This window comes from Pristiophorus japonicus, chromosome 2 (assembly GCF_044704955.1).
Source record: "Pristiophorus japonicus isolate sPriJap1 chromosome 2, sPriJap1.hap1, whole genome shotgun sequence".
In the NCBI taxonomy this organism is placed as follows: Eukaryota; Metazoa; Chordata; class Chondrichthyes; family Pristiophoridae; genus Pristiophorus; species Pristiophorus japonicus.
The window spans coordinates 139584001-139596960 of record NC_091978.1 but is presented as its reverse complement, the minus strand read 5'-3'; the positions used below and the strand labels follow the sequence as shown (position 1 = coordinate 139596960).

At 44.1% G+C, this 12960-nt stretch overlaps 1 protein-coding gene across 2 annotated transcripts in view; it reads right to left on the bottom strand.

The window, feature by feature from the left end:
- The window catches only part of mtus1b (microtubule associated tumor suppressor 1b), a 293810-nt gene that overhangs the window by 28042 nt on the left and 252808 nt on the right, over nucleotides 1-12960 (bottom strand). For both annotated transcript variants that reach the window (XM_070869726.1, XM_070869736.1), the window contains 3 exons: nucleotides 10496-10710; nucleotides 8480-8585; nucleotides 8236-8309 (listed from right to left, as the gene is read on the bottom strand). In XM_070869726.1, coding sequence (XP_070725827.1) covers nucleotides 8236-8309; nucleotides 8480-8585; nucleotides 10496-10710 — 395 coding nt within the window. The remainder of the gene's footprint in view (nucleotides 1-8235; nucleotides 8310-8479; nucleotides 8586-10495; nucleotides 10711-12960) is intronic.

Below are 12960 nucleotides of genomic sequence, written 5' to 3'. Positions count from 1 at the left end.
GTCCTGAACTTAAGGAAAGGTAACTTCGACGGCATGAAGCTTGAATTGGCTAGAATAGACTGACAAAGGACACAAAGGGTTGACGGTGGATAAGCAATGGCAAACATTTAAAGATCACATGGATGAACTTCAGCAATTGTACATCCCTGTATGGAGTAAAAATAAAACGGGGAAGGTGTCTCAACCGTGGCTAACAAGGGAAATTAAGGATAGTATTAAAGCCAAGGAAGAGGCATAGAAATTGGCCAGAAAAAGTAACAAACCTGAGGAATGGGAGAAATTTAGAATTCAACAGAGGAGGACTAAGGGTTTAATTAAGAGGGGGAAAATAGAGTACGAGAGGAAGCTTGCAGGGAACATAAAAACTGACTGCAAAAGCTTCTATAAATATGTGAAGAGAAAAAGATTAGTGAAGACAAACGTTGGTCCCTTGCAGTCGGATTCAGGTGAATTTATAATGGGGAACAAAGAAATGGCAGACCAATTGAACAAATATTTTAGTTCTGTCTTCACGAAGGAAGACACAAATAACCTTCCGAATGTACTAGGGGATTGTGAATCTAGTGAGGAGGAGGAACTGAAGGATATCCTTATTAGATGGGAAATTGTGTTAGGGAAATTGATGGGATTGAAGGCCGATAAATCCCCAGGGCCTGATCGTCTACATCCCAGAGTACTTAATGAAAAGGCCCTAGAAATAGTGGATTAATTGGTGATCATTTTCCAACAGTCTATCGACTCTGGATCAGTTCCTATGGGGACTGGAGGGTAGCTAATGTAGCACCAGTTTTTAAAAAAGGAGGGAGAGAGAAAACGGGTAATTATAGACTGGCTAGCCTGACATAGGTAGTGGGGAAAATATTGGAATCAATCATTAAGGATGAAATAGCAGCGCATTTGGAAAGCAGTGACAGGATCGGTCCAAGTCAGCATGGATTTACGAAAGGGAAATCATGCTTGACAAATCTTCTGGAATTTTTTTGAGGATGTAACTAGCAGAGTGGACAAGGGAGAACCAGTGGATGTGGTGTATTTGGACTTTCAAAAGGCTTTTGACAAGGTCCCGCACAGGAGATTGGTGTGCAAAATCAAAGCACATGGTATTGGGGGTAATGAACTGATGTGGATAGAGAACTGGTTGGCAGACAGGAAGCAGAGAGTCGGGATAAACAGGTCCTTTTCAGAGTGGAGTGCCGCAGAGCTCAGTGCTGGGACCCCAGCTCTTTACAATATACATTAACGATTTAGATGAAGGAATTGAGTGTAATATCTCCAAGTTTGCAGATGACACTAAACTGGGTGGCGGTGTGAGCTGTGAGGAGGACGCGAAGAGGCTGCAGGGTGACTTGGACAGGTTCGGAGTGTGGGCAAATGCATAGCAGATGCAGTATAATGTGGATAAATGTGAGGTTATCCATTTTGGGGGCAAAAACACAAAGGCAGAATATTATCTGAATGGCGGCAGATTAGGAAAAGGGGAGGTGCAACGAGACCTGGGTGTCATGGTTCATCAGTCACTGAAAGTTGGCATGCAGGTAGAGCAGGCGGTGAAGGTGGCAAATGTATGTTGGCCTTCATAGCTTGGGTACAGGAGCAGGAAGGTCTTACTGCAGTTGTACAGGGCCTTGGTGAGGCCTCACATGGAATATTGTGTTCAGTTTTGGTCTCCCAATCTGAGGAAGGATGTTCTTGCTATTGAGGGAGTGTAGCGAAGGTTCACCAGACTGATTCCAGGGATGGCTGGACTGACATGAGGAGAAGAGACTGGATCAACTGGGCCTTTATTCATTGGAGTTTAGAAGGATGAGAGGGGATCTCATAGAAACGTATAAGATTCTGATGGGACTGGACAGGTTCGATGCGGGAAGAATGTTCCCGATGTTGGGGAAGTCCAGAACCAGGGGACATAGTCTTAGGATAAGGGGTAGGCCATTTAGGACTGAGATGAGGGGAAACTTCTTCACTCAGAGTTGTGAACCTGTGGAATTCCCTGCTGCAGTGTGTTGTTGATGCTAGTTCATTGGATATATTGAAGAGGGAATTAGATATGGCCCTTGCGGCTAAAGTGATCAAGGGGTATAGAAACATAGAAACATAGAAAATAGGTGCAGGAGTAGGCCATTCGGCCCTTCTAGCCTGCACCGCCATTCAATGAGTTCATGGCTGAACATGCAACTTCAGTACCCCATTCCTGCTTTCTCACCATACCCCTTGATTCCCCTAGTAGTAAGGACTTCATCTAACTCCTTTTTGAATATATTTAGTGAATTGGCCTCAACAACTTTCTGTGGTAGAGAATTCCACAGGTTCACCACTCTCTGGGTGAAGAAATTCCTCCTCATCTCGGTCCTAAATGGCTTCCCCCTTATCCTTAGACTGTGTCCCCTGGTTCTGGACTTCCCCAACATTGGGAACATTCTTCCTGCATCTAACCTGTCTAACCCCGTCAGAATTTTAAACGTGTCTATGAGGTCCCCTCTCATTCTTCTGAACTCCAGTGAATACAAGCCCAGTTGATCCAGTCTTTCTTGATAGGTCAGTCCCGCCATCCCGGGAATCAGTCTGGTGAACCTTCGCTGCACTCCCTCAATAGCAAGAATGTCCTTCGTCAGGTTAGGAGACCAAAACTGTACACAATACTCCAGGTGTGGCCTCACCAAGGCCCTGTACAATTGTAGCAACACCTCCCTGCCCTTGTACTCAAATCCCCTCGCTATGAAGGCCAACATGCCATTTGCTTTCTTAACCGCCTGCTGTACCTGCATGCCAACCTTCAATGACTGATGTACCATGACACCCAGGTCTCTTTGCACCTGCCCTTTTCCTAATCTGTCACCATTCAGATAATAGTCTGTCTCTCTGTTTTTACCACCAAAGTGGATAACCTCACATTTATCCACATTATACTTCATCTGCCATGCATTTGCCCACTCACCTAACCTATCCAAGTCGCTCTGCAGCCTCATAGAATCCTCCTTGCAGCTCACACTGCCACCCAACTTAGTGTCATCCGCAAATTTGGAGATACTACATTTAATCCCCTCGTCTAAATCATTAATGTACAGTGTAAACAGCTGGGGCCCCAGCACAGAACCTTGCGGTACCCCACTAGTCACTGCCTGCCATTCTGAAAAGTCCCCATTTACTCCTACTCTTTGCTTCCTGTCTGACAACCAGTTCTCAATCCATGTCAGCACACTACCCCCAATCCCATGTGCTTTAACTTTGCACATTAATCTCTTGTGTGGGACCTTGTCGAAAGCCTTCTGAAAGTCCAAATATATGGAGAGAAAGCAGGAAAGGGGTACTGATGGAATGATCAGCCATGATCTTATTGAATGGCGGTGCAGGCTCGAAGGGCCGAATGGCCTACTCCTGCACCTATTTTCTATGTTTCTATGACACGCGTTTCAAGCTTTGCTTGATGGTCTGAACTGCCCATTCTACCGGGCCGTTGAATGCGGGCTTGAACGGGGCAGATGTGACGTGCTTGATCCCATTGCGGGTCATGAATTCCTTGAATTCAGCACTGGTGAAACACGATCCATTGTCGCTGACTAGGACATCAGGCAGGCCGTGCATGGCAAACATGGCTTGTCGGCTTTCGATGGTGGCCGTGGACGTGCTTAGATATTATTGCACATTCAATTCATTTTGAATAAGCATCCACGACAACCATTTTGCCGAGAAATGAGCCCGCATAGTCCACGTGGATCCTCGACCACGGTTTGGAGGGCCACTACCACAAACCTAGCGGTGCCTCGCTGGGTGCATTGCTCAGCTGAGAGCAAGTGTTGCACTAGCGCACGTATGATTCGAAATTTGAGTCGATGCCGGGCCACCACACATGGGTTCTGGCTATGGCTTTCATCATTACAAAGCCTGGATGGGTGCTGTGTCGCTCACAAATTAATGTTTTTCTGCCTTTCTTGGGCAAGATCACGTGATTACCCCACAACAGACAGTCAGTCTGCAAGGACATTTCGTCTTTACCCCGATGGAACGGCTTAATTGCCTCCTGCATCTCCGCTGGGATGCTGGACCAGCTCCCATGGAGGACACAGTTTTTTTTTTAAACCAAGGACAGTAAAGCATCCTGACTGGTCCAGGTCCTGATCTGGCGAGCCGTAACGGGTGACTTTTTGTTTTCGAATGCATCCATTACCATGAGCATGCTGTGCCATTTCCACCCTGGTGGTGGGCAATGGTAGCCGACAGAGCATCAGCGCAGTTCTCTGCGCCCGGTCTGAAGCGGATTACATATTTGTATGCCGACAGCATGAGCGCCCATCTTTGGATGCGGGCAGAGGCATTGGTGTTCATCCCTTTGCTCTCAGAATAGCGACATGAGCGGCATGCGGTCAGTTTCGAGCTCAAACTTGAGGCCAAACAAGTACTGGTGCATTTTTTTTTACCCCGTAAACGCACGCCAGAGCCTCTTTTTCAATCATGCTGTTGGCCCTTTCAGCCTTGAATAAACTCCTGGACGCATAAGCGACTGGTTGCAAAATCCCCGATTCGTTAGCCTGTTGTAACACACACCCGACCCCATATGACGACGCATCACAAGCTAGCACTAATCGTTTACATGGGTTATACAGGACAAGCAGTTTGTTTGAACACAACAGATTTCTGGCTTTCTCAAAGGCAGCCTCTTGTGAATTCCCCCATACCCAGTCGTCTCCCTTGCGCAGTAGCACATGTCGGGGTTCTAGCAGGGTGCTTAACCCGGGTAGGAAATTACCGAAATGGTTAAGGAGCCCCAGGAACGACCACAGCTCCATCACGTTCTGTGGTCTCGGCGCGTACTTGATGGCCTCCATCTTGGCGTCGGTGGGTCTGATGCCGTCTGCTGCAATTCTTCTTCCCAAGAACTCGACCTCTGGTACCAGGAATACACACTTCGAGCATTTCAATCCAAGTCCCACTCGATCCAACCGACTAAGAACCTCTTCCAGATTCTTCAAGTACTCAATGGTCTCCTGACCTGTAACCAGTATGTCGTCCTGGAAAACCACGGTGCAAGGAACCAACTTTAGCAGGCTCTCCATGTTCCGTTGGAAGATTGCTGCGGCCGACCGAATCCCGAACGGGCATCTGCTTTCAATGAACAGACTTTTGTGTGTGCTGATGCAGGTGAGGCTTTTCGAAGACTCCTCCAGCTCCTGTGACATGTCGGCTGAAGTCAGGTCCAACTTGGTAAACGTCTTCGCTCCAGCCAGGGTCACAAATAGGTTGTCTGCTTGGGTAGCAGGTACTGGTCCTGTAGCGAAAAGCTGTTAATCGTGACTTTATAGTCCCCACAAATTCTGACCGTGCCGTCACCTTTAAGTACCGGGACAATCGGACTGGCCCACTCGTTGAATTCCACCGGCGCGATGATGTCTTCTCACTGCAGTTTTTCTAGCTCAATTTCCACTTTCTCACGCATCATATATGGTACTGCCTTGTGGTGGATGGGTCGCGTACCGGGAACCAAATGGATCTGCACTTTCGTCCCCGAGAAGCTTACAATGCCTGGCTCAAACAAAGATGGAAATCTGCTCAGAACCTGGGCACGAGGTGTCGTCGACGGACGAAAGAGCTCTGATGTCGTCCCAGTTCCAGCGGATTTTTCTCAGCCAACTTCTGCCAAACAGTGTGGGGCCATCCCCTGGCACGATCCACAGCAGGAGTTCGTGCACTGCTCCATCATAGGAAACTTTGACTTCTACACTGCAAATTACAGGGATCAGTTCCTTGGTGCAAGTTCTTAGTTTGAGCCTGGGTCCGTGTGCCTTGTTGCACCACAAGCCTGTTGAAAGCCATTTTGCTCATTATGGACTGACACGCACCCGTGTCTTGTTCCATGGATGGTGGAATTCCGTTCAGTTCAACTTTCAACATTATTGGTGGACATTTCTTGGTCAATGTGTGTACCCCATACACTTCTGCCTCCTCGGTACGAGTCTCCAATTCAGCCTGATCGACAGTGGATCGATCTTCCTCTGCAACGTGGTGGTTTGCAGTGTTTGCAGCTCGCCTGCACATTCGCTGGAGGTGTCCCATTGTGCAGCAGCCGCTGCACGCATAGTGCTTGAAGCGGCATTGATGGGCCCGATGATCACCTCCACAACGCCAACAGGGTGTTAACTGCCTCGCATTAACGATTGATGGCAGACTCTGGGTCATCTGAGGTCTTGCAGCAGCAACCGGCGTGTACGTTCTGCCATGTATATTCCTGCTTGAAAACGACATTATTTCATGCACAGTACTGGCCGAAACCCCTCTACTCTGGGAAATTTGTTTGGTGTTGTCGCGCTGGTGGACATAAATGCCCGGGCTATCGTTATGGCTTTGCTTAGATTCGGAGTTTCAACAGTCAACAGTTTGCGAAGGATTACCTCATGGCCAATGCTCAGTACAAAAACGTCTCAGCATTTGTTCTAGGAATCCCTCAAATTCGCAATGTTCTGCAAGGTGCCTTCGTTCCGCGACGTAGCTCGCCACTTCCTGGCCCTCCGACCGTTGACATGTGTAGAACCAATACCTCGCCATCAAAACGCTTTCCTTAGGATTTGTGTGCTCCCAGACCAGCATACACAATTCTTCATAGGATTTAGTTGTTGGTTTTACCGGAGCTAGAAGATTCTTCATGAGGCCATAGGTTGTTGCTCCACACACAGTAAGGAGGATCACCCTTAGTTTGGCAGCGTTCTCGTCCCCTTCCAGCTCGTTGGCCATGAAGTATTGATCGAGTCTCTCCACGAAGTCCTCCCAATCGGCCCCTTCCGAGAACTTCTCCAGGATACCAACTGTTCTTTGCATTTTTGCGCTTTTGTTCGTTACCTCATCGCCAATTGATAAGCTCATAATAAAGGATGAAACTGAGTACTATGAACAGTGAGCAAGTGAAACCTTAGCTCCTTTAATAAGACTCCAGAGTGCATATACCTCGTGGGTGGCCTGCTTATATACAGTGCTCCCAAGGGATGCTGGGATCCCTTGGAATTCCAACAGGTAGGCCCTCTGGTGGTGGCGTGATACAGGTCGCAAAGGTTAAATACAGAACAATGATGATCTGGAATGCATCGCCTGATTTAATAATAACTTTCTGAAGGGAATTGGATAAATACTTGAAGGAGAAAAATTTGCAGGGCTATGGGGAAAGAGCAGAGGAATGGGACTAATTGGATAGTTCTTCCAGGCATTATGGGCTGAATTGCCTCCTTCTGTGCTATATCATTCTATAATTCTAGGATTCAATGTGTTGGGGCAAGTTTTTTTTCCCCCTAATACATTTGTTCTTTGGATGACAGCATCTCTGGCAAGGCAGTATTTATTGCCTATCCCTGATTGACGCTCGATCCCCTCAAGACAACCATAGTGTAGGCCAGACTGAATAGGAATTGCAGGCTCCCCTGAAAGATATTAGAGAACCCATTGGGTTTTTATAACAATCCAGCTTTCAATGTCATTTTCTGGTGCTAGATCACAAATTACAAAAATTATTGAATACAATTTCACAACATGCTACATTAACTTGCTGCATTAGGTTGCTAGTCCGGTACGATAACTAGGCTACCGTACCCACTGTCTTGTACTTAAGGACTAGATAATACAACAGTAGGTATAACAAACAAGGTTCGATATCCAAGATTTGAAACTTGTGGTTTCTGGAAACACAATGTTGGAGAAATTGAATATGGTACCAATAGGAAGCCAGATTTCTCGAAATGGTTACCTCTACTTTTGAACTCTTGCACATAATGGATGAACTAAGATGGGACAAAAAGCCTAATCCATATTTATCTTGTAATTACAGACTTAATTACTTTGTTGCATTTTAGTTTTTTTTTTGTAAATGCTAACTCAGAGTTATCTTGACAAATTTTTTTATCACTTCTGCCTCAGACTGATTTCAGTCCTCAACTCTGGACTCGATGCTAAGCTGCCACTTAAATGCCGTGCTGAAGGAGTACTATATTATCAGAGGCATCAACCTGCAGATGAGATGTTAAACGAAGACCGTCTGCCAGTGACAATTCTGATATAGAACATTAAAACTTTCCATAACAGTATTTGAAGTGCAGTTAGTGTAAATATTCCTCCCTGAACTACCACCAAAATGACTGCCTGGTCATTCACTTCATTGCTGTTTGGTGGTACCATTATATGTGCAAAATTGCCACTGTACCTGTCCACAGCAGAATAAATTTTATGTTCAGTATTTTCTTTGCAGCGAGTTAGACTAACCTGCAATAGTGAGTGCCTCTCTTTAAAACTCTCTTCAAGTGTCTTCTGTTCCAGCTCATGTGATCTTGTCAGTTCTGCAATGAACGTTAAAATAAAGTCCATCGTGATAATCACTTAAAATTCCGCAACACATTATAATGGGGAGTGACAAATATTTGTCAGCTATGTTAAAAAGCATTAGATTTATTCCTTTCACAATGTCATTTTACTGATAAAATACCAGATGTTATGCAGCATTGATTACCTGCCAGAGACTGATCATATTCTTTCTCGAGAGACTCTAGGTTCTTTGAATGAGTTGCAACAAGCTCCAGTTTATGGGCTTCATGTTTAGAGGTTAAGCCTTCAACCTAAATACAAGAGACACGTTAATCTTTCAGCTGCTTAAGTGAATGTTGATACTTTGAAACATAGGAACAGGAAGTGGTTATTCAGTCCATCAGGCCTGTTCCAGCATCATTAGCCATATTTACTCTGCCTTTTAATTGATACCCCACCTTTTAATTTATACATCTTCGACACAAAATGGGAAATTATTTTATCCCCAGCATAATCATCCTTCATCTCAAAATGCAACAAAAATCATCTTCAAGGCACTATCAGAGTTTTTAGGTGTTTGCATTGGCTATTCTCTCAGGTTCAGTGTTGTCGGTCAGTCAGGCAGGCAAGTGAAGCTCACATCCCTTATGATTGAGTGTACCATTTACAACCCAACATCTTGTGGTACCTTAGTACCTGACCTGGGGATTGCAACAGAGAAACCTCTTCCATACAGTGTCAGCTGTGGTTCAGTTGGTAGCACCCTCACCTCTGAGACAGAAGGCTGTGGGTTCAAGTCCTGCTCCAGAGACTTGAGCACACAAATCTAGGCTGACACTCCCCATGCAGTACTGAGTGTGCGCTGCACTGTCGTCAGAGGTGCCTTTTTTCAGATGAGACGTTAAACCGAGGCCCCCATCTGCTTTCTCAGAGGGATGTAAAAGATCCCATGGCACTATTTTGAAGAGCAGCAAGGGAGTAAAACCTGGTTATCTATCCCTCAATCAGTAAAACAGATCTGGTCATCATCATATTGCTGTTTGTGGGAGCTTGCTGCGTGCAAATTGGCTACTGCATTTCCTACATTAAAACAGTGACGACACTTCAAAAAGTACTTCATTGGCTGTTAAGCGCTTTGAGACGTCCGGTGGTTGTATAAGTGCAAGTCTATCTTTTCTTTCTTTAATGGCCACTGAAATATTGCACATGCCACCATAAGTTCTCTATTCATGGAAGATGGGCCAAAAGCACTCTATAGAGCAAAACAATGCTCAAAGTCAAGCCAACAACTGGTTTATTTCACATAAAACAAATTAACACATTTCACAGTAAGAGCTATCAATTTCCTGTGCACCATTATGAAAAACAATGTAGACAACTTTGAATATGGCTCGTCATGCCAAGCCAAGCTTCTGAAACTAGTTAGTTTGATCTTCTAAAATACAGATATATTCCTACTGCCGTTTATTAGAACATAAGACACATTCTGTGTGGGACAGTTAGAGCACAAAAACCTGCCCTTGCCTCTCTTTGCTATGACTTTGCAGCTGTCAGTGAGGGGGGGGTTCCTGCCCACTGGGCTGTCGATCACAGGGGACATCAGACTAAGTATCTTCCTAGAAATGTGGGTAACGTTTATTTATTTAATTAACCTAGAAAGGCTATTCATCAATAGTCAATGTAAAAATTTTTAGCTGATGCCTTAAATGCTAGTCAGTCAATGAGTCTGGTCATTCCGGCCAACAGTTTCCCATTAGTCACAGCTTCAACAATCTGAGTAAACAAGGATATGATGCTGGCATGTCTCACAAATTAGCACTCAACTCACTGTTGAGACCATAAATTAATTTGCATTTTGAGGAAAGTCTTGACAATTAGATGTTTTCAGGTTGCTGGCTTAATGTTTTTAAAAAAAACCCTTACATGCTGAATATAGGACTACAGAAATATTTAAAATACATTCAGCTCAGGAAACCCAAGTAAAATTCAGCGAACATGATCAGACAGGAGATACAATCAAGTGCAATTTGCGGGAACTTTACTTATCCAACTTCATAGTAATGTAAGCAGAATTATTTTTTTAGTTTTTTTGGACAGTAATTAAATCAAACAATATGGCAAAAGAAGAGGGAAGCAGTGCGGAGATTATATTTTATCTCCTCGGAGAAAGAAATGAAAGGGGGGAAAATTAAGACAAACCAGTTCATCTAAAGAAACAGACCTCCTTTTGCAGCTGTGCGTGCAGTTTTTCCACATCATTTTTAAAGTTTTGCTGTCGTAACTCCTTTTCTGCAGTGAAGAGCTGTTTGAGTCTTTCTTCCAACCTTTTAAGTTCAGTCTGGTGCTCCCCAGATAGCTGTTGAATCACTCCTTCATATTTATTTTGCAGCACTTCTCGATCCTTCTCTAACTGAACACAAGTCAAATTCCTCGTCTCTGACAAAAGCAGAAAATAATAGAATAGCGAGTTAAGACAAATTATAAAAAACTTTCCCAACTTCTGCTATGGATGCATGTGTTGTTAGCATAATTTCTAGCTTAAACATTTCTTAGCAATAAACCTTGCAAATCGAGGGTTCTTTCTTGTACACCTCTCGCAAAATTTCTCAAGATGCTACTCAATAGAAGGTTACCAATCAATGCAGCATAGCAGAATTCTAAAATACCAAATATTTCTTTACAAAAAATGTAACAACTTGTGACAGTTAATTTTGTAAAAAGCTAGATTCTGGCTATGTGGTGGTTTGATTCTTGGATTTTAGAAGTTTAATGCACATTTTCACAAAATATCAAAAGATGTTTTTTTTTTACAAGAAAGGAACTGTTCTTAGTTAAAGGAAAAGTACAATTCTTTTAACTGGAAAATTTTGAAGACTTCAAAAATTTGCTTTAAGTTCCAGGGAGGCTCAAATTAATGATTGTTCTTTGAGCATTCTTTGCACAAATAATATTTTTTCAGGAAAGCAAGATTTGCTGCTGTGGACAGGTTATAAAACAAACCCTTGTAATTCTCTTTCCACCTCCAAATACACAATGAGAGAGCCAATTGGGCCCCAACACGATAAAAAGCTTTCTGGTCAATCAAGAGTTGGGAGAAAGTAGCCCATATATACTCTGATGTTGTTGCCCTGTGTAGCGTAGTATCTATACTTTTGCATGTCCATTAAGAGGATGGGGGAAAAAAAAAAATCGATTAACCTTTGTCGGAAAATCAAGGACCATAATCTAAGTCTTGCCATGCTCCTGTGCGTCACTAAATAGCATCAATTATCTGTATTCTTATTGCCATTAAAATCAGAAGGACAATACTTTTGAACATCTTCAAAAGAAATTCTGCATAAAGCAATCAGCCAGCACTGCACTTCAAGACACAGGATCATAAGGCAAGCATCACAAAAGCAAAAGAAAAATCGAAGAGCCCGTGCCTTATCGTGCACCAAGTCCCGTTCACATATCACCCCTTGCTGACCTACATTGGCTCCCAGTAAAGCAACACTTAGATCTTAAAATTCTCATCCTTGTTTTCAAATCACTCCATGGCCTCGCCCCTCCCTAGCTCTAATCGCCTCCAGCCCCACAACCTCCACCACCACAAGCCCACCGAGATATCTGCGCTCCTCTATTTCTACTCTCTTGAGCATCCCTGATTTTAATTGTTCAAACATTGGTGGTGGTGCTATCAGCTGCCTAAGCTCCAAGCTCAGGAATCTACCCCCCCCAATCCCCAAAACGTCTCCAACCAAGCTTTTGGTTATCTGCCCTAATTTCTCCTTATGTGGCTCGGTGTCAAATTTTTCTTTTTTTGTCTTACAACACTCTTGTGAAGTGCCTTGGGATGTTTTACTACATTAAAGGCACTATATAAATACAAGTTGACATTTGTATCTCTGCATAGAAACATAGAATATAGGGCAGAAGTAAGCCATTCGGCTCTTCGAGCCTGCACCACCATTCAATATGATCATGGCTGATTATGCAATTTCAGTACTGTCATGTATTCAACTATCATTGTAACCCATATATAAGCTGACCCAAGTTGTACACTGAGAACATTGGCCACAAGGGGGTGAACTTGTGGGAGACACTCCTAACCTGGACTTTCAGGTATAAAAGGGGAAGCTCCACCCACCTTCATCACTTGAGGTCTTGGTAATAAAGGTAACTGGTCACAGAGTGACCTTCTCTCAAGTATGGGCCTCGTGTGCATTTATACTGTATAGCAAGGACATATCAAGTACCCCATTGTTGCTTTCTCTCCATACCCCTTGATCCCTTTAGCCGTAAGGGCCACATCGAACTCCCTTTTGAATATATCTAACGAACGGGCCTCGACAACTTTGTGGTAGACAATTCTCTGAGTGAAGAAGTTTCTCCTCATCTCGGTCCTAAAAGGCTTACCCCTTATCCTTAGATTGTGACCCCTGGTTCTGGTCATCCCCAACATCGGGAACATTCTTCCTGCATCGAACCTGTCCAATCCCATCAGAATTTTCTATGTTTCGATGAGATCCCCTCTCATTCTTCTAAATTTCAGTGAATATAAGCCAAGTCGATCCAGTCTTTCTTCATATGTCAGTCCTGCCATCCCAGGAATCAGTCTGGTGAACCTTCACTGCACTCCCTCAACAGCAAGAATGTCCTTCCTCAAGTTCGGAGACCAAAACTGTACACAATAGTCATCCATCC